This window comes from Mugil cephalus, chromosome 19, assembly GCF_022458985.1.
Source record: "Mugil cephalus isolate CIBA_MC_2020 chromosome 19, CIBA_Mcephalus_1.1, whole genome shotgun sequence".
Taxonomy (NCBI): Eukaryota; Metazoa; Chordata; class Actinopteri; order Mugiliformes; family Mugilidae; genus Mugil; species Mugil cephalus.
The window spans coordinates 21580020-21607596 of NC_061788.1; the positions used below are offsets into that span (position 1 = coordinate 21580020).

At 38.0% G+C, this 27577-nt stretch overlaps 1 protein-coding gene across 2 annotated transcripts; it reads left to right on the forward strand.

The window, feature by feature from the left end:
- Window positions 1-205: 205 nt before the first annotated feature.
- Window positions 206-23819, forward strand: syk (spleen tyrosine kinase). Of its 2 annotated transcripts, XM_047570553.1 has the most exons (16): window positions 206-351; window positions 5254-5398; window positions 5487-5574; window positions 8688-9159; window positions 9580-9740; window positions 15311-15449; window positions 16356-16437; window positions 16752-16804; window positions 18054-18116; window positions 20010-20076; window positions 20776-20935; window positions 21608-21814; window positions 22558-22747; window positions 22961-23101; window positions 23290-23402; window positions 23493-23819. In XM_047570553.1, the coding sequence occupies exons 4-16, from the start codon at window positions 8758-8760 to the stop codon at window positions 23563-23565; spliced, it is 1851 nt and encodes a 616-aa protein (XP_047426509.1). In that variant the 5' UTR covers window positions 206-351; window positions 5254-5398; window positions 5487-5574; window positions 8688-8757; the 3' UTR covers window positions 23566-23819. The 2 variants fall into 2 exon arrangements, with proteins under 2 accessions (XP_047426509.1, XP_047426510.1); XM_047570554.1 differs by lacking the exon at window positions 18054-18116.
- The last annotated feature ends 3758 nt before the right edge of the window (window positions 23820-27577 follow it).

Here is a 27577-nt window from a genome sequence, read left to right on the forward strand (position 1 = left end):
GTGTATTATATAGGTGATAATAAACTATGATAAATACATTTAAAAAAAACAACAACATTGGCCTAGTTAAACAGGCAACGCCATTTGTTTCTTGGCTGGATGATTGTGTTTATGACTGTGGACCAATAGGAAGTGATCCAGGAATGTAGCAGCTCCGGAACGGAAGCACATATTCTGCATCTACAAAATATCCCAAAGCAGTAATATTAGGATGTTGCTGCTCAGCTGTGAGGAGGCACACAGTCCAGACCCTTCGAGTGTTTTAATATTAAAGTTCTGGACGACCTTTCCGAACAGCAATGAGATGACAGACAGCGACTGTCCAGAATAAATGCACTGCACCTCCAGAAGGTGAGTAGCATGCACGGCAACCCAAGTATCGGCGCATTCTCACAGTTTGGGAGCATTCACAGCAAACACGAACCGTCAGGGGTGGCAGCAGTTAGAAAGAAGAGATAAATTGTCGATGACCAGTGTCCCAGTAAGAGAACTAAACGCAGTGCGGTGAATGGAATGAGACAAATTAGGGAGTCGCGTCCCAAATGATCATCAGAGAGAACCCATATGTCGCAGACACGAGCATTTTACTCTGCAGTGCTTCTACGGGGATTATTTCAAAGGCACTGGTCACTGGATATCATCTTCAATATGACTAATTATGCAAAGTAAACACGGGACAGGAGCCAGGCTCATATGAACTGTGTCCTCATGGAGCAAAATGAGCTGTGGGCTCATGCATTGCATAGCCATAGCTGCGTGTCTGTACTCATATTTTGAATTTCATTTCCATTGCATTACGAGACAAAAGTATTTGCACACACCCACTCATTCATGGAGTTTTCTTTACAAAAAACATTGTTCTACAAATACATTGTAGAACAACACTAAGACAGAAAATACTAAGATACATTAATGTAAGCGGTAATACTTAAAAAAAAGTTATGTTTTGCATTATACACACACTGCCTGTAATGTATGTGTTAAAACCGTGAAGAAGACATTTGATGTTATTTTCATTAACAACGCTATAATTGCAGTAGTGATCTGGCTTATTCTCACAATGCCTATCGCCTACAATTTGGTTTAATGTAGTATACTTTATTATTGCTGGAACAACTGAGAAGAGGACATTGTTTAAAGTGTTTAGTGGGTTATACAGAAATGAAACCGTCACAGTCCGTGCACAGTGTTTCACAAACAGCTGTCAGTCCGCCACCTGCTGATTAAAGATGGGAGTGTATAGGAAAGCCTTGGTTGAGTTGAACTAGTTTTATTTACTTTTATTTGACATCTTTGTGTGTGTGTAAAAACATCACCACACCGTGGTTTTCTCCACATCTTAACACTGGGAGCAGCCACAAGTGCACTCACTCGTTTATTTTTAATTTTTCTTGTATTGTCCTGTACTTTCCTATACTCCTACTTTTCTCTTTCCTATTATATTCATACAGAATCTGTCAATTTTAAAGAACTTGACAGAGACTAAAAGAGAGCAAATAATAACATTGCTCATGCCTTTTATCACACAAATGTATTGTGCAGCACTATTTAGCAGTTTGCATTTTCATCGTGTACACCTGTGATTTGATATTTACTGTATATTTAAATCCTTTTTCACATCAGCGAAGTAACTGTCAGTGACTGTGTACAAAGTGGGTGTGAGTGCAATAAAATATGAACACTGAAACAAATCATACCTGTCATCTGTCTATACTTTATTTATTTTGTCATACTGATTACCTTGGTTTCTGGCTCAATATTTATTTATTTTTTTTCATAAGTGGAAGAGCTTATGAAAGCTTCTTTCTGTTACGTTTAACAACTTGTATGCGTTGTCCTTTGTCATTTTTTTGTTTTGTTTACAAAGGGATTCATTTTGTACACTGACCTTGAAGTAGGTGGGGGTAGTTATTGTGTCAGACATTTTAATAATTTGAATCCTTAACTTATCTAATAAGTTGATTTTACTTCTTCAAAAAAGTTCAGAATATTATACACAAAATCTGTCCACATGCATACCTAACAGCTACCAGCAGCACTGCTGGAGCATGTAATAATGACAGTCACACAGCATAAATTTTATTTTTAATAATAGAAAACAGGAACTTGATGAATGCAAAAAAGAGAACACTACTGCAGCTCAAGAAAAGAAATGTTGGTCTCTGACCAAGCCCAGTCACGCAAGCTGGCATTTGCTTGAACAATTTAAAGTATATGTCAAACAATCTGCTATGTGTTGCTCCATCTATATTTTCTACAGAGAGGAAATGGTGTAATCGGTCAGTAAATAGCAGAAACATTCAGAATCCAGAGAGGCCTGCAGCCTCTGCAGAGAGATTTGAACTAAGAACTCCTGTGGTGTTGGTTAGAAGCTACATTTGAACAATGATATATATATAATGAATAATGAATATTATCCAAAGGTATTATACAACATTTAAAACTGTCAGATATATTAGATAAGTGCTTTCATGTTAATGTGACATGACTACATTAGTGATTAAAATACCTTAGAATGATGAGTTCTTCCACAAGGTGGAGCCATAGTACACTGTGTTGTGTAGGTAAATGTGTCTACCAGAATTTTTAATTTAAGTCCTGATCATCTTTTTTTTCTTATCAAATTTCTTCTTAAAAAAGCACAGTCCCTCCAACTCACTGTATCTAACTTCACATATTTATATTAGTTGTGGTTATCAATAGTAGATAAGAAAGGGCGACACTGAAAATGTTTTTTTCTTTCTTCATTATAGCTCGACAGCTTTTTAAGGCTGCATTTCAAAGAGCAGTCGAGGAAGCCAAGATAGTTCACTTCCTTCAGTGGGAAGACACTTGAGCAGTTTGACATAGTTGCAGAGAGGGGACAGTGCAAAAACCGCAAAGTGTAAAATACACACCACACAGTAAGATTTTTCCGTTCCTCAGTGCATCGAGTCCAAACAAACAGGAGCCACATCACTTTGAAGATGATCTAAAAACGGCATGTAGCCTCTTTAGACTGAAATGTCAGTGTTGCGCAATCTCTGTCATACTGTGTGGTAGATAGATCTACTGTTCTCCTTTTCACTTTTTCTCAGATCATACGACGGAAGTTGCTGTAGCATGATAAAGAAAACGCTAACTTCACCTAAAGTGAATAACTAGGTGATATTTTCTTACAGTTAATATTTGATATTAATCAGAGACTTGTGATTTATTATTATTATTTTATTATTTATTTCTATCAATTTCATCAAATTATTTCACTAAATATCAATATTATCTAAAATCTGAAGAAGTCTTTGAAAGTGAAGAAGAAAGAAAACATAAATAAGATCTGCGTGTTTCAGTAATTTTATAAGACAATACTATTACTAGTGCCGGCTTAGTTTTAGATGGAGTAGAAATGAAAAGAAACATTTGTTGTTCCTTTTTCTCATCTTCACAGCAGACAAACACGTAACATAGAGATAGAAAAATGGCCTTGATAAAATGAAGGGATCAGTGAGTACTTTCACATTTGTTGTGCATAGTGTTGGCATAGTGTCCATTTACTGCTTGTTGCAATTTGGGGCTAGTATATATTTCCTGTTAAAAGAAAAATACAAATAAGAACAATTCATGCTCAAAACAGTCCATTTCATTGACTGAAAGAAACACAAGAAGTAGAAGTAGACTGCGCGATAAGGGTGATCACTCTTATGATACAGACAGTGCTGATGTACTCTGAAGTTTGAGGAAGTGCAAATGGCATACAGGCCGCACAAACAAATATAAACTCCACGTTTGTATTTCTATATCTGTGAGGACGTACTTCTAACTGCATGCTCAAATTCCATCCTTTAATTTCACCTAAACCTCATCCTTCAACAAGGGCCAAGCCTTCAACCAGCCTCTAGAGCTCTACACACACACACACACACACACACACAACCACACACACACAGACGCGTAATCTCTCCTCCTGTAGTCTCAGTGAAATCATTTTATATTTACCTGTATTTCTCCGTCGGTCATGTTCACCAATCAGCAAAAGGCTGTGGCTTCAGTTTCTGTGTGTGTGTCTGTGCGTGTGAATGTGTTTGTGTTTAGGGTACACAATACACACCAAAGCCAGCTGGCACTTCCTGAGTGTGTGAAGAGCGTTAAGAGTGTCCCTGCATGCTTATCTCAGCTCGATGCTAGCACATACACCCAGTCCACACAAAATGTGAGAAAACACAAGTTTAAACTTCTTCTTTTTTTGTTTTAATTTCAAATTGACACGCAGATGATATTTATGGAGATATTCCGTCAGTAATGGCTGATGAACACTCCCAGCTAAGTCAACAGATCTGTGTCGAGTTTAGAAAACTATTTGTGCAAACATTTAACTAAAATACAGATTTGAGGTTATAAGAATTTAGTCAATTTTCATTCCCATAAAACTTGCTTCTTAATTTTTGGATAATATTGCTCTATCCAAAGCACAAGACAAGCTTACACACTGCATTGTACAAAATATATTATTGTTAATAATAATAATAAAGTCCCAACTGATTTCAATGACAATCTATACAATAAAACATCTACCAGAATTTTCATGTGATGCATGTACTATTATTGTCAGGTACAGTACAGTATTTAACATTTTGACATATGTGTGACATAACATTTACAGTATAACATTTATATCAACATATATAACTAAATTAATGAAGCAAAAATAAAATATTCAAATTAATCGACCAATAATTACAATTCGTGGCACAATTCATGTTCCAAAAACTGCACGACAATATATTATACATAAAACATAAAATTTGCCTTTAATAAAAGTATGTAAATCATTCCCATGTCCTTTCTAATATTCATATATGTGTTCATATAACACCAGCTTTATAGAGTCAGTTGTACTCAAATCTGTTATTTATATCTATGCATTATTCTAATTTCTAACAGATATACAGCGTCATATATTTAAAATGTCTTGAAAAGACACGAAAATACATAGAACAATGAAAAGCAAATAATTCCACTTAATATGTTTTATCAAATACTCACGTTAAAATGTTAGATTACAGGCCAGACACCAAAACTAAATATTAAAAATAAAGTATAAATTTGAATTTATAAATTCTGTTACTTTCAACTGCATCTAGACATCTTCCTCGGTAGCTAATTTAAAAAATAAAATAAAATATATAGTTTGTGCAAAAGTTTGCATTACGGAAAAGGTAGTTTCTCGTCATTTGTATGATAACTGTCGTCACCTCATTTCTTGGCGCTCTACAGATGTGTTGGTCAGTGTGCAGAACATAAAAAAGGAAGTAAAAGTCGTTGAAATGAGGAAGCATCAGAGCTCCACCACTTTGCTGTGTGTCAGTACATGGACTGAAGTTAAAGTTGCTCCTGCAGGAAAACTCAGCCGGTATCGCCCGTGAGTAACTGACTGTGGGTTTTTCTTATGTGGTTTTTGTTTGTCGGGAGCTGGCGAATTAAAGATGACATGTTCTTATGTTGTTCAGACTGCTGGCAGCTGATATGCTGAAGGACTGAAAAAGACCGAACTCGAGGAGTATCAAAGTCTGGAACTAGTTTACCACATTACATACGGTAAGTGCAGTATTCTGTTCAGTCTGTTCAGTCTTTAGCTCGGTTCCCCGTTTATAAATGTTGTACTTTTGTGTAAGTCGACATTTACAGTTCCCCTTTTTTTCTTACTGAGTTTTTGGTGTTACCGAGTCGTGTCGTTTCAGACTTCTGACTCGTTTCATCTAAAAAAAAAAAAAAAAAAAAAAAAAAAAGAATGAACTGCTGTTGCTCTTGTTTGAGTATGCTCAACCCCAGGGCTGATAATTTGACAATATTAACTGCCTAACTGAAAACAAAGTAGTTAAAGATAACCATTTATAACGAGTATTTAAATGTAGGATTCACAATATATTGTCTGGTTCATAATAATGTTATTACTGCAAATGTCCTGCTCGACATTACAGAAAATATTCTAGACTTTAGGGAATGGATCAATGGATTATTAACAGTGAAATAAAAAATGTTGTGTGATAGTTTGCACGTCTCTTCACGTGAGATAGGTTAGATCTCCTCCTCAATATTGTGGATAGTTTATAATATATGATCAGTGGAGTACTCCAGTTTTCTCCCACCCTCCAAAGACATGCTCATTAGATTAATTGGTGATTCTAAACTGACCCTAGGTGTGAGTGTGAATGTGAATGGTTGTTTGTGTTAGCACTGCGATAGACGGGTGACCTGTACAGGGTATACCCCACATCTTGCCTGACAGCTGGGATAGGCTCCAGTAACCCCCACGACCCTAGTATAAGTAAGATAAGTAGCAGAAGAAGATGAGACGAGATGAGATGAGATGAGATGATCAGTGGAGTTAACACCGCTGTGTCATGTGCTTAAAAGTTCACAACTTTCTCGCTTTGGAGATGAATAGATAAATCCTGCTGGTATCTGATGAACTCAGAGGAAAGACTCCTACAAGTGACTGGAAGCAACGTTTCATGTTAACATTTTGCCCCCGTAAAGTTGTTTTTTATGGATATTTTAAAGAATTTCAATCTAAGTACATTTGTAGTAGTTTGGAAAAACACGGCCTAACATATAAGTTTTTTTTTTTTTTTTTTCTTATTTTTTTATTTTGAAGAGGCCCGTATCCAGGGGTCTGATATTCTGCTGAAGTCCACCTACCTTCATTGTTACACAGTCAGTTACCATGGAAGATGGAAACGGCACACAAACTCACTTACGGCATGATTGTGGCCCAGTTTTGACTCTTTAAAGCTGAATGTCTGTTCTGATTCGCTTATGTGCACAGAAAGTCTGTTTTTAACCTTTTGTTTTTTCAAGAAGGAGGAGGAGTTTTTAAGGGGCATTTCAAAGATTGAGAGTTGTTTGGGTAGTATGAAAGTGTGACAATGAGGTTTAAAGCATGCAGACTCACGAGTATGGAGGGTTCTCGTCTAACCATTGTAATATGTTTATGTAATTAATTATGTGTGAGTGGTATAACTTCTGGTCAAGTACCCAAAGCTAAAAAAAATAAATAAGTGCCGTTCAAAGTGTATTAGGTATACTAATAATCCAACTGAACACCAAACTAAACAAAAGCTGAAATTTAGATTGAGCTTTTCTCAGGAAGCAGATCTAATGTTTGCAGCTCTGGATGCTATGAAGCTGGCCTAATATTTTGACATGGTACCGAAGATGATTGAGAATAGATAGACATGTGTTTTATTTTATGTTGTGTTAGAAACTAAGACAAAAGCTTGCCTAGTTTGAAGTGAAAGACTTTAATGGAGGTCAGCCACTACGTCTAGAATTCTATACACACTCGTACCAAAAAAATGTTACTGTGGGACAAAGAAAATTAACAAACGGAGAACACATAGCATAAAGACACATGACTGTGATAAATGTATTCCACAATTCAGAATGTGGCCGCAATGAAACTGTAAGGCTGTTTGACTGACTCTCACGGGGTTTGGACAGTGGAGCATCAAGGTTTTGTGTCTTTCACCTTGTCTGTGTATGACATGTGTTTTCAGTGTGTAACATTAATGTTTATCATATGTTTTGAGAAGGATAACTGTGGCAACAGGATGCTGTTAGTGGGGGCCTAATAGGGGGAAGGTGGAGGTTCGCCTTCATCCTGTTTTATTTCCTACAGAAATTCTGGATTCAAGGTCTAACCTAAATTATATTAACCCAAACGTTGCTTATTTTCTTACGTATGTCCCATATATTGGGTGTCTGGTAACAGAATGTTGTTAGTGGGGGGGCTTTGGGTGCTATGGGTTGAGGTAAGGGCCCTCTGTGGATTATCCCGCAGATACTTGATCCATTTATTTACTAGTGACTGGTCTGGTGTGGTCTAGTGTAGGTGGGTGGTACATGTTTAAGTAATATCCACATGAATGCCTGGTCCAGTAGTTTTCCAGCAGAACGTAGTATTGTCACATGATAATCAATTATTCACTTCACCTTTAATGTTCTGACTGATTGCTGTTTTTGCTGAATTTGAATTAGATTCCATCCATCTGTTGAAAATGTGTGCTTCTACAAAAAGCATTTCATACTGTTAATCCTCTACTCAGCACTGAAATAGATTGCTTCTTTGATGTTCATATACAGTGTTATTTATCAAAGCGTGAGTCTAAAACGTGTGTTTTTGGCGTATATTGTGATGAGTCAAGTGACATGGTTTCACATAATAAATTAAAGAGTTAAGAATAAAGTTAAATAAGGAAGCTTAAGAACTATGTAACCCACAACATAACGCTAATGTTGAGAAGTTAAGAAAATAGCTTTATGACTCACTGGCTTTTGCGTAAGTAAAATGAACCTGGTCCGCTGAAGGATATCTTAACAACTACAAGCCATTTAGTAATTTTTTTTTTTTTTTTATGACAGAACCATGGCTCTATACATGGCAGAAGTTTTAAAGTGTGTTTATTTCTCATACTAGAGTGTTCAAATTACAACCCACTGTTTAGGGTTGTGCAAATGTTGTCATGCACCTGTTATAAGCTGTACAAAAGGGAGCCTACAAACCTCATTACCACAGTAATGAAGTAGACAGCTAGCGCTTCCTGTCAGATGGCTCCATATTTGAGGCTACCTGTAAAATGTAATAGAAACTTCACAATTTACTTAATATTAATAATATTCTTGTTATTTGGTTGTGTTTTTGTTTTCAGGTTAATTGCATCCTGGTGGCTGAATATTGCGGAGGGACTTCCTTAAGGGAGACTCCACCTGGAAGCCAACATGGCTGACAATGTGAATTCATTGCCCTTCTTCTATGGCAATATCACCAGGGAGGAAGCAGAGGAATACCTGCGGCAGACAGGCATGGGCAACGGCTTATACCTCTTAAGGCAAAGCCGTAACTACCTCGGAGGCTTTGCACTGTCTGTGTCACATTCAGGTCGCTGCTACCACTACACCATTGAAAGACAACCCAATGAAATGTATGCAATCGCTGGTGGTAAGAGTCACCGGAATCCTGTGGATGTAATTGACTACCATTCCCAGGAGATGGATGGTCTTGTGTGTTTACTGAGGAAGCCCTGCAACAGGCCCAAAAACATGCAGCCCAAGGTGGGCCCATTTGAGGACCTGAAAGAAAAGCTGATCCGGGAGTACGTGAAGCAGACCTGGAACCTGCAGGTTAGTTTCACCTGTGATAAGGAAAGTTGTTCAATAATTTAGTTTTTTGACACATCTGACTTCTTTGTAGTGACTTCATGCAGATGGATCCCTCATATGAGCTGGGTTTTACTCAAGGTTCCTGATTGTTAAAAGGGCTTTTTCTTCTACATTAGTACTTGCTCTTGTGGTTTCGGGCTCTGGGTTCTGTAAAACATACTGAGACAAATTGTAATATTGTTGATGATGATGAATAGAATTGGATTAAGGACTCACTGAGCTTTTGCTGCTTCATACTGATTACTGGTACCACTGTGTTTGGTGTGTTTTCAGTGTTGACCATGCATTGAAAATCAAACATATGATAGTTAAAAATTCAATACTCAGTTGCTTATATAATGTAATTGTAATGACAATTAAGTTTATCATGCATGTGTACAGGGGGCAGCTCTGGAGCAGGCCATCATCAGCCAGAGGCCTCAACTGGAGAAACGCATTGCCACCACTGCCCATGAAAAAATGCCCTGGTTCCATGGAGCAATAACGCGAGAAGCGTCCGAGCCAAGGCTTCAGAATGGCTCCCGTACAAATGGAAAGTTCTTGTAAGTATTTTATAAATGTCTTTGTGTAAGTTATGGCTGTATTCACAGTAAATACTATAATTAATATATCCAGACTTTCATTAAGGCCACAATTCCCCTCATGAAACTGAAATTCTTCTCTGTCTAACACCAGTCACACGCAATCAAACTTTTGCCTCAAAAGATGGAATTGCAAATGTAAGTTTGTGTGTTTCTAGAGAGGTTGAAATCCTCTTGTTAAGCAGGGTTTTTACTTCTAGTATGTGATAGCCCCCCAACAACTTTCATCAATTCAAACCATTTCACACGTCTTGAACCATCTTGACGAAGTATTCCAAAACGCCATGACACACTAAGCTGGCAGCTGGCCCTGGTGCTAGGCTGGTGAGCATCAGTGGCCCTAGCTTTTGGGCTGACTCCTGTGGCCCTAGCTTTTGGGCTGAATGAACATGTTGAAAGAAACATCACTCTGACTGGCTGTTTGGCTTAGTGAACCAGTCAACCAGGAGAGAAACCAAGATAAGAGATCACCAAGTGGAAATGAAGGATGGTATTCTTTAAAATTATTAACAAGAGTTAAAAAAACAAAAAAAAACAGCAAAAGTTGCTGCATAAAATTAAATGCGTTTAGGCTTCTGCACCAATGTAACATCACAGCTACGCCCAAACCCTACGCAGACTCTAACACTATAGCCTGATGTACACCTCAACAGAAATATAACTACACTTCACAGCGACGCAGACCACAAGAGCTGTGATTGGTGCGCTTGGTAGAAATTGAAGCAGGAAGTAGAAACAAAAATGACACAGCAACAACTAGCATTTCGGTGGCGTTGTTACAGAGCGAACCAGATTGACAAGAACTAGTGTGTATACAGTGGCGTGAAGATGCTTGAAGTGTGCATTTGATTGACACAGATATACAGGTTGTGAACAGGAAGAGTTACCTCACAAATTAACTTAAATTTTATGATGCATGCTCAAGTGCACATTAACGGCTCTCTCCTACTAATAATGCAGCTTCCATGTCAGAACTACTGCTGTCGCTAACATATATATTTATATTCATTCTCAAACTGTCATGTAACATCATCAGCTATATGTTTTATCATGATTCTTCAACACATGACCCCCACAGACTCAAGATTACATGATCTCAACATCATTCAGTTAGTCTTTTATATGAAGAAGCCTAGATGCTGGAACAACCCACCTGCCAAGTGGCTTAAAAGTGCATTGGTGGCAGCTGGTGCTGCTTCCCAGTATAAGTTGCTTATATCAAGTATTGATGAATTATTTACTTGGATTTACCCTTTTCTCTTTCCTGCATTTTGTTGGAATTGATTGTTCTTATTCATACCATTGTTTTTGAAATTATTCTTTGGATTTTTTTTTTTTTTTTTTTTTAGCATCAGATCTACATTAGCATCTAGATCTATTCTAGACCCACTCTTAGAGTCCCCTGGCTAATTGATACAAAGAATTTAAAAATGTAAAAATGATCAGTCAGAATGTGTTTGTTGTTTGTAAAGGTTGACCTGCTGTTGTTGCTATTTAAAATAAGAATAAATGAAATGAAGCATAAAAGTCAACACCATATCGGAACAAATGAACCGCTGACTGTGGTCATGTGGTGACCCAGTGCCCATTGTGTGCTTTCCTGTATATTCATTCATTAAGATGCAGCATGCCCTTATCTGAGCTCAAATTGCGAAGCATTGAAATCAGACCTGGTCTGCAGGTCTCACAATTCTTGTCATGCTGTGGGGGTCGTAGTCACCTGAAGTTATTTATTCTCTAGCTCTGAACTTGATCGTCTGTTCAGCTGTCCCAGACTGAAAGTAAACCACATACTGTCTGCTTAATTCTGTCTGTGACAGAGACAACTGCAACCTGAGGCTACAACTTGAACTTTCAATAACCATGTGAGGCTTTAATACAGTAGTTGATATTGTACTTGAGTAAAAATTTTAGTTTGAGAGAGTTGACGTTGCACAGTGGAAACAAGAGCAGGTCAAAATATATATATTTTTTTGACTATTTAAATTTTCTTTCAAACTATGACACAAATGGTGGAACCAGTTCCAGACACCTGTGAGTCTCCAGTAAGACACTGCTAAGCTAGTGGTTCATATTTTGAGATTTTTTGACTTTATTGTTAAATGGTTTCACAATTTGCCACAGAACCTTCAGAGATACAGGGCAAAAAGTCTGCTTGTGTCAGTAAGAAATACCATTTAAAAATCCATGCATTAAAATGATGTGCTTTCTTTTTGCCAATGGTCCTGGAGCCTGATATTTGATGTTAGTAGTTATTGTTCCTATTCATTAACTGTAGTGACTTGTTGAAAGTCAGACCAAGGGGACTTAGTCGGAGTTTTAGCAGAAAGGTGTTGTTACTCTGCTGTAAATGTTATATAAGTATGTGGTGCAAGATGTGAAATGTGCAAAAAAGCTGCAAAAGTCAACATTCTGACCAAGTTAATCTAGTGCAGCATTGATGACTTAAATGTTTCTTTTGCCTCGTTACATTTGAATGAAGTGCACGTGGAGTATTTATAGCTGCAGATGCTTCGCTTGAGCAGCAGTGGTCTCAGCTGAAGAAACACAAGGGAACACATACACAAACAGTGTGGTTTCCGCTCTGGCAGTTAGCAAAGGACTTCCTGAAGTAGCCAAAGCAAGAGGAAGAATGACAGCAGGGCGAGATGTGACTGTTCAGTCCCTTTTCTCATGAAGCGTTGCGCAGGAAGCTTTGTTTTTTTGTTCCACTGAAACGTTACAGTTTTAGTTTGAAATTGAAAAATTAATTCATGTTTCAGATGTTTCGGGTACAATATTCTGAAGTTATTATGCCCACGAAAAAAATGACCTGGTCATACCAATACAAAATGACAACAAATATTTCTTTTTCTCATGTTTTTATGTTTTCGAACATAATTTTGGAGGAGCAGAGCAGCTATTTATAGTGACATACAGGCCGTCTCTTTAGGTTCCTGTTTTGTTCCTGTAAACTTGCCTCCTCTGTCTTACTGTAATGTCTCAGCTTTTCTCAGATCCTTCATTTTTAAAATAGTTACACCCAGTCATGGCTGACATACTGTGTGGTTGCAGGTGGGGTTAAGTATTATCAAAACCATCTCAAGAATTGCAAAGTGTGAAAAATAAAACAGAAATAAACACCTGTAAATTTAAATAAAATGTTCCATTTGCTCCGCAGGGATTTTTGAAATGAAAAACAAAAAGACTACATTTTTTTTAATAAAACGGTATAATAGTGAGGTAATGAAGACATGATGCTTTGGTAGAAGAAATGGAAACAAACGATTGAAACGACCAGGAAAATCAAATAAACCAAGTGACATACAGTAGACGCAGCAGTTAGCTGGTTTAATGAGTAAACAGGGGCCATAACCATAAAACAACTCCAGTAATACAAGCTACAAGAAAATAAATCACCAAAAAACAGGTTCCCAGGTTTCTTCCTGTTAAAAGGGATTTTTTCTCTCCACCGTCACCTTTGTGCTTCACCTGGAGGTTTCAGACTGGGTTTCATAAAGCGCCTTGAGACAATTGGTATTATTATTGACGCTGTATAAATAAATTTGCAAACTGAACTGAATTCTTGCTGGCAGAGAAATACTTAATGTCTTCAACAAAAACCGTTGCCTAGAGCGGCGTTTCAATGACGCTTAATTCCTCTCTGTGTAGTTTTTAGATGCCTACAAAACTCTCGTTCTGTGAGACAAATAACAGTTTTTAATTAAAAAATGACAAGCATTTTGATTTGGTGATTTAAATACTGACAAAATTCACAATTTACAACAAAATGAGTTTCAAGATCCAAAATTCAAGATTTTTTATTGTCAAATACTCACTGTAACACTACACTGTAACAATCATTACCAGTAATGAAATTCTTGGTGCATGGAGCCCACTCGACTTCACAGGAGCAAAAATTCAATATGCCAAAATTAGTAGAAACAGCACAGACACAGAAAGAGCTGTTACAGAAATCCGTTACTTAAAAGAAGAAAGCCATATTCTTCAAAGAGCCACCTCTCTTCCCTTCAGACTTTTCAACTTGAGTTGAGCGTCTCTTGTAACTTTGATGTATTTCCTGTATGGTTTATTTTTCGATCTTGTACTGATAAATTCGATGTGATGAATGGTTACGATATACGATACGATATTTTAATATTCTTTTTACTTGATTAATTTGAAGACTTATCCTCCACTATGGTAGCCTACCCATCTCTGGGTCTTGTGTGTTTGAGGTCCATTGCATTTAGCTTGGTGCTGTTAATTGATAGACATCTCAACATCGTAAAAATTAGATTTTTATACTGCGTTTTGGCAAAACACAGAAGATGAGGGGCTTTGAAGATAATCTTAAACTTTCTGGCATCTGGTCAAAGAGGCACAACAAAGTTGATCTGTGTGGAACTCTGAGGTACCACAGACAAAAAAGCCGACAAACAAAAAAACAATAGCGATAGATATTTTAGGTTGATTAACTGAAACCTACGGTGGCTGATGACATCCATCAGCTATATTTGCTTTATCCGGTGGCTCTCAGTCTGTGTCAAAGTCAAAATATAGACATGGACAACCATCACATTTGAGCCCTACAGTGAGCCACATGTCAATATGCAGATCAGTGGACGCTGGAATACCCAGAGAAAATCTTTAAACTCGGGTTGTGGTCGACTTCTTTCATGCTGTGGGACCACAGTGTTAACCACAGCATCGATCTATCTGTCTATCTATCTATCTATCTATCTATCTATCTATCTATCTATCTATCTATGCACTTCTGATAAGATGCCAAACTGTATGCCTTTGTGTATGAAGCCATACCTTATACAATGACAACAAAGTAAGCAAAGTAAGGTAAAGTGTTTTTTTATTTGTCATTATACATTACTGTACAATTGTACTGCACTGTGCAGAGGAAACGCCTGCAGACATGCAAACATGCGGACATGCAAACCTCACACAGAAAGGCCCCGAGATGAGTTTTTTTTTTTGTCTGTCCAAGTCTAAATGTCTGATGCTACTTTTCCAGCATGAAACAATGCTATTCCACAATAGACTGAGACTAAGACGGACTTTAATGATCCACAAGGGAAATTACTTTGTTACCGTAGCTTTGTTGCAAAAGTAAACACTCTAGAAAGATAAAATAAAATGAGATTAAATTAAAGTAAAATAAAAATAAGTATTATTTAGCAAAATAAACTAAACCGCGTAATTTATAAAAAAATTACAGAATCAGCATTATAAGCAAAATACCAAAGTAGTTGGCAACAGTGTCCAAGGTGATGTGGATGTTTGGCCAGTTGCATGTCATCGCATGGTGTTTCCTTGTTGCTGAGGGAGGGATGCAAACATGTATCCGCCCGTAGAGTCTGAATGAAGGCACAGACGTACTTGTGGTCCTATGAACCAGGTCTCCAAAGCACTTCATGACACACTCCCTCTGGGTCCCATCAAGCGCACACAGTCAGACGGCACCATCAACCCGAACCTCCTTCTACTGACACTACAAACAACAAGTGTCTTATCGGCCCTGTCTTGTCTCTGTGCAGGATTCGACAGAGGGACCAGGATGGATCCTATGCCCTGTGTTTACTACACGAAGGACAAGTCATGCATTATCGCATTGACAGGGACAGGACTGGCAAGCTCTCCATCCCAGACGGAAAGAAGTTTGACACCCTGTGGCAGGTTAATACAACAGATTTTCTGTGTTGCTCAGCAATTTTCACCCATTTTATCAGAAACTGTGATAAAATAATGATAATGTTTGGATGTATGTTACATAGATATTAATTCTGGACACTGCATTGTGAAGCATCAAAAATTTAGAAATACTGAGGTTAGGGATCAAGTATCATCCACATGACTGCACGTATTTGGCAAAAGATATTTGACTGTTTCTGTTTTAGGAAACACTGTGCTCAATTGTCCTTACATGTAATATTCATTAATTTAGTCTATATGATACTGGATGTTACAGTCAGTTTTGCAGGTGGCTCTGTGTAGTTCTTAACTGTCTTCTCTGGCTACTTCCAGACGTGTTCTCTGCACTAGAGCATGTGTACCATCCGTTATATTTTGTTTGTGTACAGATTAATCAATTGATGTACATAATGTCTTTACATACAGTATTTAGAGGTGTCCGTCAGCTTGGTACGGAGCCGGGCCAATAGATTTTTTTCTGCACTTTTTATACAAAGCTGAATTTACCTCATACTGACTCAGTCTCAATGTACATGACATCAAGATGTGAGATTAATAAATGTTAAGATCTGTATTTTTGAAAGAAAGAGAACATGGTATTTCCATAAATGTTGGACTATTCCTCTTAATTGATGACACAAGCTCGCGGTAATCAGCCTAGCATGGCTCAGAGGTCCTTCTGCTTCACCCTCAGCATTTTCATGTTAAGCTTGTGGAAGGCTCTAAGAATAACTCTTTCAGTTCCTGTTTTCTGTGGTATAAAAAAAAAAAAAAATTGGCTTCTGAACAAGGTTGAAAGACTTTAGACCGTTAGTCTTGTGTAGGTGCAGATGAATGTACTCCATTGTGACTGGTGTCTGCCATGATTGCATGTCTTGTCTTTTAATGCAGCTCGTGGAGCATTACTCGTACAAGCCTGATGGCCTGCTGCGAGTGCTGACAGATCCCTGTCCAAGACCTCCTGGGGAAATTAGTAAGAGTCCACAAGACACCGTCATTCAGACCAAAGCTCATAGCATATTGATATCTAATAACAATCCATTCTCTCTCTCTCTCTCTGTATATACATATATATATATATATATATATATATATATATATATATATATATATATATATATATTTCTTATTACTATAGTATCTTTTTTCCAACTTCGTTTTCGTTTACATCTGTGTGCAGTTGCTATTTTGATTTAGTGTAATGAAATGTCATTCAAATGTAGCTTGAATGTCAAATAAGTGTTAGTCTAAGATCTGATCCAAAAATGCCATATTCTGTTTTCATAGACACGAGACCCTTGCCAAATCCACAGGCCAGTTCTGGATTATTGCCTTCTTTTGTAAGTAGTGTGCGTGTGCATTAACACATCCGGACTGACACAGTGGCTGGTTAACCCTGCCTCAGGGACCTTCCAGCATGGGTCAACTCCTGCTGAGCCGAGGTTAAATACAGCCTATGCATGAGTGGGGTCTCTGGCGCAGGTTACCAGTGAGGAATCTTATCAGTTGTCACAACTGGGTCGAACATTGGTTTAACACGTGGAACCATTAATGCATTTGCAGATTTTTATGTCCAGAAAACATGAACTCCACGAGCTGAGTTACTTGTGTGTCACATGATTAGTGAAAGGAAATAAGGACTCGGCAAATGCTGATGCATGTGTTTATGCTTTATTTTACCGACAATGTGGAATTTCTGTTTATCGTGTCAAAATAACGACCGTGGACATTTAAAGGGTTGATTCAGGAAACAATAATGAAAAATCCAACACGTATCTAGAGGTATTAGTATTGGCTTTGCTTTGTTTAGACATGTGTCTCTCATTTTCTCAGATTTTTTAAATGACATATTTGTATGAATGCATTAAGAGTTTTTAATGTGTATTTAGGATAACACACCACCATTGGGCTACATCCAAATCATACCTAATTTACACTCAGAAAACCAAACTGCTTTCAAAACAAGCACTTCATTTAGATTAGACATAGATTGTATTAGGATGCAATAGTGGATATGGAGATAATAGTAGTATCTAACAGCAGCCAGAGTTGATCACTATTACAGGCGCTATAGCAATAGTTCACATCAATATGAAAGAAAGAAAACAATATTTGGATGCTAACACAGCCCCTCGCTGATGGTAATGCTGAAGGTTTGTCTCTAACTGGCTGGAATAGAAACCACAACCTGAGACATCAGCTCTTACTGCTCAGAGTTAATGTTGACAGAAGTGTGGATCTGCTTTAGTCAAACCACAAACAATATAACCCAAAAGACCTGCTTACCTTAAATGCTATCTTGTTTGGACTGAAATACATGTTTGCTGACTTATACCTGTTATGTTATTTTGAACATTCTTTTTTTTTAATTAAACTTGTAGTCCTGCTCAATGCTACATTCTGCCCTTAAAATGAATATGTATCCAAATGGGAAATTCTTGGACATGACTCATTGATTTGAGGGCCATAAATAGTCATGCTTGTTTGGAGCTAACCTTTTCCCTGAATCTATTTCTACTGTAATGATCACACGCATGTTCTTAACATTAGCAGATTCACTCATAACCTCTCTGACATTTTGGGTTCTAGCACACTGCAGCGGAAGGAATTGTCTCCATGATCAAAAATATTCCCATACCTGGCCGAACAAAGGTGCACTAACACACCTCGTACCCCCCTCGTCAACCTAATGGCAGCTTTGTGTGACACCAGCCCTTCCCTTCCGTCCCCCCTCCCCTTCACTAATGCTTCAGTGTGGATTGGTACTTACTAACCTCAGAGACTTTCGTCAGAGCACATAGTTTCACAACTGGAGTTCACTGCACACTTGCACAGCTTGTTAAAGTTTGTGTGAGATCACAAGGGCTCAGCTTACTTGTGATTACATTCTAACACCATCCAGAGGTTACTCACTGCAGTTACATCCAATCCATAGCCGGTGGTCCTATTCAGTAGCTGCCTCTTTCTGTGCCTACGTCATAAACTGGTCACGCCTCTGTTCTCTTCCAAAGGCTCCCCCATGTGTTCTTGGGGAATCTTTTTGGGCACTGGGATTGTTCAGTTTGATGGGAAACGTATTCAGTAAAGTTTTCATACATTTCCACAGAAACCAATTACAATTACAATATTCTATGACAGTATTCATTTATCTGATTTAATTTTTTTAACACCATAAATTAAATGTAAACTGTTTTGAATATTCTTCTCATTGTTAAAAAGTATATCCTTATTATAGAGGCTTATGTGTTAATTGGAAAGATTTTGGCTTGTTGATGTGCCAACAAATACCTATTTACAAGTGGACAAAAATGGAACATTTTAACATTATTATTGTAAATTTATCTTACGTCATTTTGAGTGGCTTGGTTAGACTTTTATGAGAGGCAAATACCAGGCAAACTATTATTTAACTCAAGAATAATTTATGTGCAGGAAAGGTTCTTGTAGGTAACCCATTACCTAAATTTTACTTCATACTGTTTTACAGTGGTAAAGGCTCTTTTAATAAAAAACTGTCAATAACATATTGTAGAAATACAAGTAAAAGGCATCTATAACCGTAGCCTTAAAATAAACCAAATGTGGAGAATGACTCATCACAGATCAAATACAGTACAGATTGATACTTGTTGAGTCAGTCATGTTTTCATGTTTATTGCTACAGTCGGTAGAGAAGTATCAATAAATGAGTTTCATAATATTAGTTGTTAAAAGTAACAACTAGTAACTTTATTAATATTATATTAATAATCTGTGGAGTAACTAGTCAGTAGTCATGAATGTAGTGTAGGAGGAAAAAGCACAATATTCGCCTCCAAAGGTGGTGAAGTATATAGTAGCATGAAATGGAGAACGCTCAAAACCACAACATATATGTAAAACCACAATATGAGGAGACACACTCATTTATCAGACAAAAACAACAACAATGCCGTGGCATTCTTAACACTGATGAGTAACTACGGTGCTGGATGTCCTTTTGGAGAAGCCTTTGGGTTTGAACAGCTGTGTTGGCCTGTTACTGTGTATCTGACCTTGAAATGTTTTAGTGTGAAATGAGTTGGCCCTGTGAGTCTCCATGCTAAAACGCTGGTGAATCCCCCTTATCCAGTTTGAGATCTTTGAAGGAGGCAGCCCCTGAAACGAAAACCGCCTGACTTTGTTGCCTGGTTTTGCTAATCTCATGCCTTCCCTTTTTCTTTCTTTTTTTTTTGATATCATCATTTCTCACTTTTATATTTTTATTTGCTGAAATGTACAATTGAATTAAGTAACTCCAATCACCTGCTTGAGATTCAGAACGGTCCTTCTGTATGTTCACATACTTATACATACTTAAAGCATGGGTGAGGGACAATGTTAACATATCATTGATATATCACTGTTACAATACAAACAGTAAATTGGTTTCCAAACATGTCCAACACCCCTTCTTTAAATGCAGATAACATTTCAGCTCCGCACTCAGTGTCAAACATATTGCATATTTTATGCATTGCAGACCGTATGCTCTCTCACATGTTGTCTTCTGTGTTGGACTTACAGTCGACCCGAGATGCTCACGGCAAAAAGACAGGGCAGGGTAATTTCAATCCTTATGAGATTACTAAAGGTAAGTCATTCAAATATAGATGTGTAATCGCGCCATGTATTCAAGACAATGATGAGTGGGTGTTGTTAATTTGCAATGACTAACTTGCCGAGTCAGTACACGTGTTATCTGCTAGTATGTAGGTCTCTATAGACATTTACACATCCACATTATTCTCCACACGGCTATTCTTAAAAGAGTTTGTCCACATGAATTAAAGAACACAAAATAACACTGCATTTAAGTTGTCTACATTCACTGTGTGGTGATAGTCTCAGAAGCATGCCAGTGCCTCAGCAAATAAAACCGAGATTGATTCCTAGATAGAAATTAGAATGGAAGAATGATTCTTTGACATTTTTTTGGATATACCATGACCTGAATGACTGATAACCTTCACAGACAAAAGAAAAGTAAAACTTTATTTATATAGCACCCTCCACAGTACGGATGCACAGAGTGCTTTACAACATGTAGTCCACACATCTGGTCTATCAGGCACCATGACATTCAACCTTTCTAAACACTGAACTGCCAGTTCACACTTGTATTCATTTTCAATTAAGCAAGTTTTTCTCATTAAAATTGTGTTTTCTTTACATCCTGATTTTTTCTTTACCTAATTAACTTCACGTTTAAAATGCCTTTTTAAGTTTAGCTTTTTTACCTTCAGTGTGCATAGGATCAGTTAATGACCAACTTGTAAACTTTCCACATCAGAGGCCATGCCAATGGACACAGAAGTATATGAGAGTCCATATGCAGATCCAGATGAACTGAGGAGTTCTACAGTGGACCGGAGCCAGCTTTTCCTAGAGGATGGAGAACTGGGCTCTGGGAACTTTGGCACCGTCATGAAGGGCATCTACAAGATGAGAAAGTATGTCACATTACATCTCATCACTACATACAACAAGACCCCTACACTTAAATCACTTGTGATGCCGTTGTTATAGTTTGTCAGATATCTGCAGTCTACCCCCAAATGTCTCCACATTGTAAATCAAAGTCAGTAATTTCTGATGTAATGGGCACAGCATCCCAAATGTAAAATACCCTACTCTCACACACATTTATTCTTAGAAAATCCTACACCCACAGCTCATATCAAGCAGGCATCCGAACCACATGAGGAACTTTCCATGATGGACCTTGTTTTCTCTGACATAAGGATAATTAGTCATCCCTTCACGGTTCCACACAGATTCAGTTTAAATCCATTTAAGCAGAAATTCAGAAAACACTCAACTGAACACAGCTACATAACATGTATTTTATTATTATTTTATCATTTACATTCATTAAAGACAAAAAAGCTGGTTGCCTTCTGAACAGTAGCACTTCTCCTCAGAACACACAAACATTGGCCCAAGCTACTTGACAGGGAGGTTGTTCAGCATCTTGGGCAACAGCAGTTCTGGCCTGGGATTGTCTGAGTGTCTTCTGCCTCTTATCCTAGACTGCCAGGACTGTTGAGAACTGATGTCTGAAATGTCTGAGATATGCATTGATGGTGAGGTAATCCTCACAAAAACCCTTTCTCGCCTATCAGGACAGAGAAGACAGTCGCTGTCAAAATCCTGAAGAACGATGATAACCAATCAGTACGAGATGAAATGCTGCGAGAAGCCGACGTCATGCAGCAGCTGGACAACCCTTATATCGTCCGTATGATTGGCATCTGCGAGGCCGAGAGCTTGATGCTGGTCATGGAGTTGGCTGAGCTTGGACCACTCCACAAGTTCCTGCAGAAAAACAAGTATGTACTCTAGCTGGGCCTTGTCCTGTCTCTCAGTTTAGACCTTCTGACATGACTTTTTCCATATTAATTGTTAGGAACGTATACAAACCTCTTCCTCTACAGATGAGCAGGCTGGTCTGTTTCACCTATCCACTCTAGACCTCAAATCATCATGAAGATAAGGGATTCTTATAAATGACTGTGCTTTGGACTTTGTCAAAAAGCTTAACAGTTATGAAATATCTTAATGTAGTAGAAGTATTATCACTGAAAGAAAGTGATAATATGTGGAAATACTTTGTAATACCACAGTTTATTGAATTAGAAGAGATCACATGGGAGGGGGACTTTATTGAGGAAATGTGAGAAAGCACAGTATTTAGACACTTAGGACAATAGATAGGTACAGGAGCCCCAGAGTCAAGACGCTGGTGCTGGTGGAGAAGAAATTGTAGTTAAAAAGAGAATGAAGGAGACCTCTGGTGAGACCTTTGCCTCAGCTTCTTCATATGAGGAGGACTACTTTTAGATTACCTAGCGTTACTGGTCACCTGATAGATCTAGTGAATGAAGTGAAGAGCTTACCCGTCAATCAAGTGGTAGGGCATTAAAACCTTCCATGTCTAACGTAGAGAGCCGGCACAGTGGTGTGGTGACTAGCACTGATACCTCACAGCAAGAAGGCTGGCCCAGGCTGGGGCCTTTCTGTGTGGAGTTTAATGGTTTACACTTACTTTTATGTAACAACTGATCATCTGCAGACAAACTTCCATAAAGAACATCACAGAGCTGGTCCACCAGGTGTCTATGGGGATGAAGTACCTGGAAGAGCATAACTTCGTCCACAGGGACCTCGCTGCCAGGAACGTTCTGCTGGTCACACAGCACTACGCCAAGATCAGTGACTTTGGCCTCTCCAAAGCTGTCGCTGAGGAGCAAAACTACTACAAGGTAAATGCTGATGGGCCTGGGGGTACTTCAGCATGTCTAGTAAAGCATATATAGTCACACTAAAGGTCTTGATTGACCACTTATAGCATATAAACAGCTGCCATACTAAGTATCTACTTTTGTATCTGAAATTGTCAATCAATCTCAATATGAACCTGCAAAATCAACAATGACGATATAATCACAGCTACTGGTGTCTGTATCCTCCTCTAGGCCAAGGGTCATGGGAAGTGGCCGGTTAAGTGGTACGCTCCTGAGTGTATAAACTACTTCAAATTCTCATCCAAAAGTGATGTTTGGAGCTTTGGAGTGCTCATGTGGGAGGCGTTCTCCTATGGCCAAAAACCATACAAGGTATGAACACTTGCTACACAAACTGGTGATGACACATTCTGCACATACTGGCATATATGACACATAACCTAGACACAAAGTTTAAAATACACAGACTTACTGATTGCACGTAGGATGTGAGTGTATGAATATGTAATGAGAAGACTCATTTAAGGAGTGCTTTAATCTGAATGTATCACTGTTCACAGGGCATGAAAGGAAATGATGTCATGCAGATGATTGAGAGTGGACAGCGGATGGAAGCACCAGCAAATTGCCCATCAGAAATGTACGACCTCATGAGAACCTGCTGGACGTACAAGTAAGTGACACATAGTCTCATAATCATCACAAGGTTGGGCCGACAGCAGACCTCATTTTAACAACCGCCTGCTATTTTCATATCTTCCAGGGTGGATGAAAGGCCTCCGTTTTCTGTTGTTGAGCCAAGACTACGAGACTATTACTACGACATTGCACAGTGATTGTTCACATGGACGCTATGAGGCTATGCAAACTGTTGGCTTTTGAGAGATACTGCATTTAAATATATATCAATGACTCGAGTAGGACGACTTATAAAAAGCTGTAAAATATAGATATCAGCATGGGGTTTCTCTTTCACCTTTGAAATATTGACTTTAATTATGCAAAATTACATTTATTTTATTACTTTTATTTTTCCTCTCTGAATGTGAACAATATGAAAGTTGTAATAAACAGATACAAGTCCGGCTTATTTACATGAGCAATGTTACTGATAACTAACCGCATAAATCTTTTGGTAGATGTGCTCCATCCTCCAGATCTATTCAAGCTGCACCACTGCATGTCATAATAGTCAAAATACTGAAATCCTCAGAACCTTGATTGGAAGTCAGAATGTAAGGAAAGGAAAGCTTTCTGAGTAGTGTTTCAGAACTCACAAAATAAATTCCATGATTTTGTCTTAGGAACCATATATGGTCACTTAAGCACACATTTCAAATTACGTTCCTCTGCCTGTCAGTGAGGTTTCGAAGTCTGATGGTTTCGCCCAGGCAATAAGAGAATATTAAGGCTTCTCAGGTCAAATCAGGATCTAATGTGGTCTACAAGGTCTACCTCTGCATGAACACTGAGGGTTACCTTATTAGGTACCATGAAGTAGTGGACTAATGTTGTCTAATGTGATAATGTGAATGCTGACAACGCCTGAATCAGCACTTATGTGCTAATGGTCTAAATACATGTTTATATTTGTTTACCACTTAAGGGAAATTAATCATAATGTATTTATATGATTATTATTATTAAATTCACTGACCTTGATTTGACCTTGATTTTCTACAAGAAAAGGATAGAACTTGAAAAATAAATAAACTCAACTCAACCTGAAACCATCACAGCAAGCACTGAGGTAACAGTGGCAAGGAAAACTCCCTTTTAACAGGAAGAAACGTCGAGCAGAACTCAGCTCATATGGAGGGACCCATCTACCTCAGAACAGAAGAGCAGGAGGAACAAGATATATATACATCTGACTAAAACAAACATGTAGAATCTGTTTATGATGATTCTTTAGGGCTACTATATTTACCTTATATGTACCTCTATCAATGTAATAGCCCTTTAACAGACATTTTCCCCCAAATTAAATGTGCTCAGGCTTCTACAACTGCAGAGATACTAAACATTGTTCTAGATTACAGTAAAAAAGTATTTCTGTGCACTGCACTCTTAAAAGTGAATAACATAAAGGTAAACACTGTACTGTAAAATTAAGACATTACCTCTGGGCTGCTAGCCTCCAAATAATACATGCGTCTCCTTGGTGGATGCAATGTTATCTCATCAAAATTTGTTATACCAGACATTTAAGGGACTAATTTCTGCATTGAATCCAATAGTTTTCTCCTCTGTACCGATGTTTTGATGTTTGACAGAGGAAAAAGGATTCCAGGTAAGAAGGTAAAGATAGCAGTATTTTCTGTATGAATTAAATATATATTTCCCTCGCCTGCTGCCTGACCTCATATTTCTGGCAGGATGGCACAGCCTCTTCTAGTTCACCTGTACACCCCAACTGGGAAACCAATGCAGACACATTTGTAGTTTAAGACACCATAGTCACATGATGAAAGGGAAACTGTTTGTAGTCTTCCTTGCAACTGTACTTTCAAAAATATCTGTGAAAAAAGAGTTTCATGTTGATCCAACCTGTAGTTAGTGACCTGAAAAGGAACTTTTTCTTGCTGAACCAGAGCATTCCATAACATAGATGTACGTGTTGTTGATGCCCGTTGCCGGAATAACTGTACAAATTGTTTGGAAAGTGTTTTTTCCAGCTCAAGAAAAGATCTTATTCTTCGTAAACAAATAATGTTTAGAGCATCAACTAGCTTTTGGTACCAGTGCCATCGTATTCCTGCTCCCTTGTTGTGGTAAGAGCAAATATTTTAGCTTCACAGTAATACCTCTAACCAGAAAACTATTTGAGCAGCATGCCAATCAGACTGAAGACAAATAAAAGGATTATCTGACTGTGACAAAAAGCGCAGCAGAAACACTATTCTCTACCATGTCTGGGTTTATCTTTTTTAACACTGTCACCACCACAGAAAGTCTAAGTTAGAAAATGGCCTGATGATTCATTTTTCAGTATACCATTTTCTTGAGAATAATTACATTAAACACCAAAACCAAACCTTTCATTTAGACCTTCTGACAGTTTAATCCAGTTATGTTTTATTAATGTTTTACCAGTAACAATGAAAGTTTTCTCAAGAAAAACTCTGAAAATCCCAGAAGCTCTGAGGCAATGGTGACAAGGAAAAGAGACCTTGATCAGAGCAGAGCTCAGAATCCAGGTCAAACATTTGAGTACCAGTGAGATGAGTACTTGGGTACTAGTACGAGATGAGCATATAGTCCCATTCCAGGTCCCAGGAAGTTATTCCATTCCATTCCATTCCATTCCATTCCATTCCATTCCATTCCATTTATATAGCACCAATAACAATACAAAAGACCAAAAGAGGGCTTAAATTGAATAATTCTTCAGAGAAATACTATTGTCATGAAAAATGTCAACATGTGAAATATGGTTGTGAAGTCTTTTGTCAGCAGATCTCTTGATTTGTCTCTGAAGGGAAAGCACAAGTTCACTGTATAGCAATTACAAGTTCATTCCACTAAGGGGAAGCTTCCCAACAGCAACTAATACCAGCCATGAAATCTCTATTGGATTCAACACTCACTATGTTCTGATGAGTTGAACTGCTGCACCAGCAGATGGCAGCAGAGTCAAAGAAAATGGTTCGTTAATGGCCTCAGACGGCAGTCTTACAAAAAAGGACACACAAATAATGATAGGATGTTCTTACATATATGTCCTTGTGAGGACACAACTGGAGTGTGGTCAGTGTTCAATAACCTTAATCTACTGAGAAGTGATTTTTCAGTTGCATCTCACTAAATGTTGTTGCTGAACCCAACTTCTACTGACAGATTTATTACAAGGAGGGAGATCAGACTGGATTTTTAAAACAATGCACTCTTAAATCCTTTCCCATTATTTATCTCTGAGAGAAGAGATTTATACATATTGTCTACTTATGAATAACATCTGTTAGGCTTCTGTTGAATCATTTTGACAAACTTTCTAGTATTTGGTTTGTCATGTTAGGTAGCTCATGATTGTTATACTTGAGTTGTTGCCCCATTGTGTTACTATATTTGTTTCTGATACACAGATTTGCAAATCATCTACATATGTAGATATGTACTTAATAAAGGCAAATTATTAAATGCTGAAATTGAAATTGAAAGGCCACAGATATATCCCCAGGAAACTAGCATCAGTTTGACAAATGAAGTGGGCATGTATTGTCCATATTTATGTACAGTCTATGCTACAGCATATCTTTGAATGATTCAGAGAAGCTGGAGGAAACTCTGTACATAAGGGATAATGAAAATCAATATCACATGACTGTGATCTTCAGGCTCAAATACGTGGCACTGAATACAGAAATTATTCTGTCGTGGAAATATTGGTTGCCGCATCCTCCAGCCTTGTGTGTTTCCATCAAGACAATATAATGACCTTCTGGAAGTATTACAACAGCATGGCTCAATAGTAAGAGTTCAGGTATTAAACAGATCTGTCACCACTGAAAACATTTGGTGCATGATGAAATCCACAAGGTTCTGGGTTCGAATCCATCAGCCGTGTAGAGTTTCTGTGTAGAGTTTGCATGCTCTCCCTGTGTCTGTGTGGATTTTCTCCAGGTACTCTGACTTCCTGCCACAGCTAGAGTCCGATTAAGGCAGTAATTAGTTTTTTTCACATGCATGTAAACACACTGTGTGATACCTGTGAGACCAGTCCAGGGTGTACCCCGCCTCTCCCCGCCCGATGACAGCTGTGATAGGCTCCAGTAAACCCGTGACCCTTCAGGAAAAAGTGGTTACGGAAAAAGAATGAATGAATGAAATCCAAAAAAATACATGTTG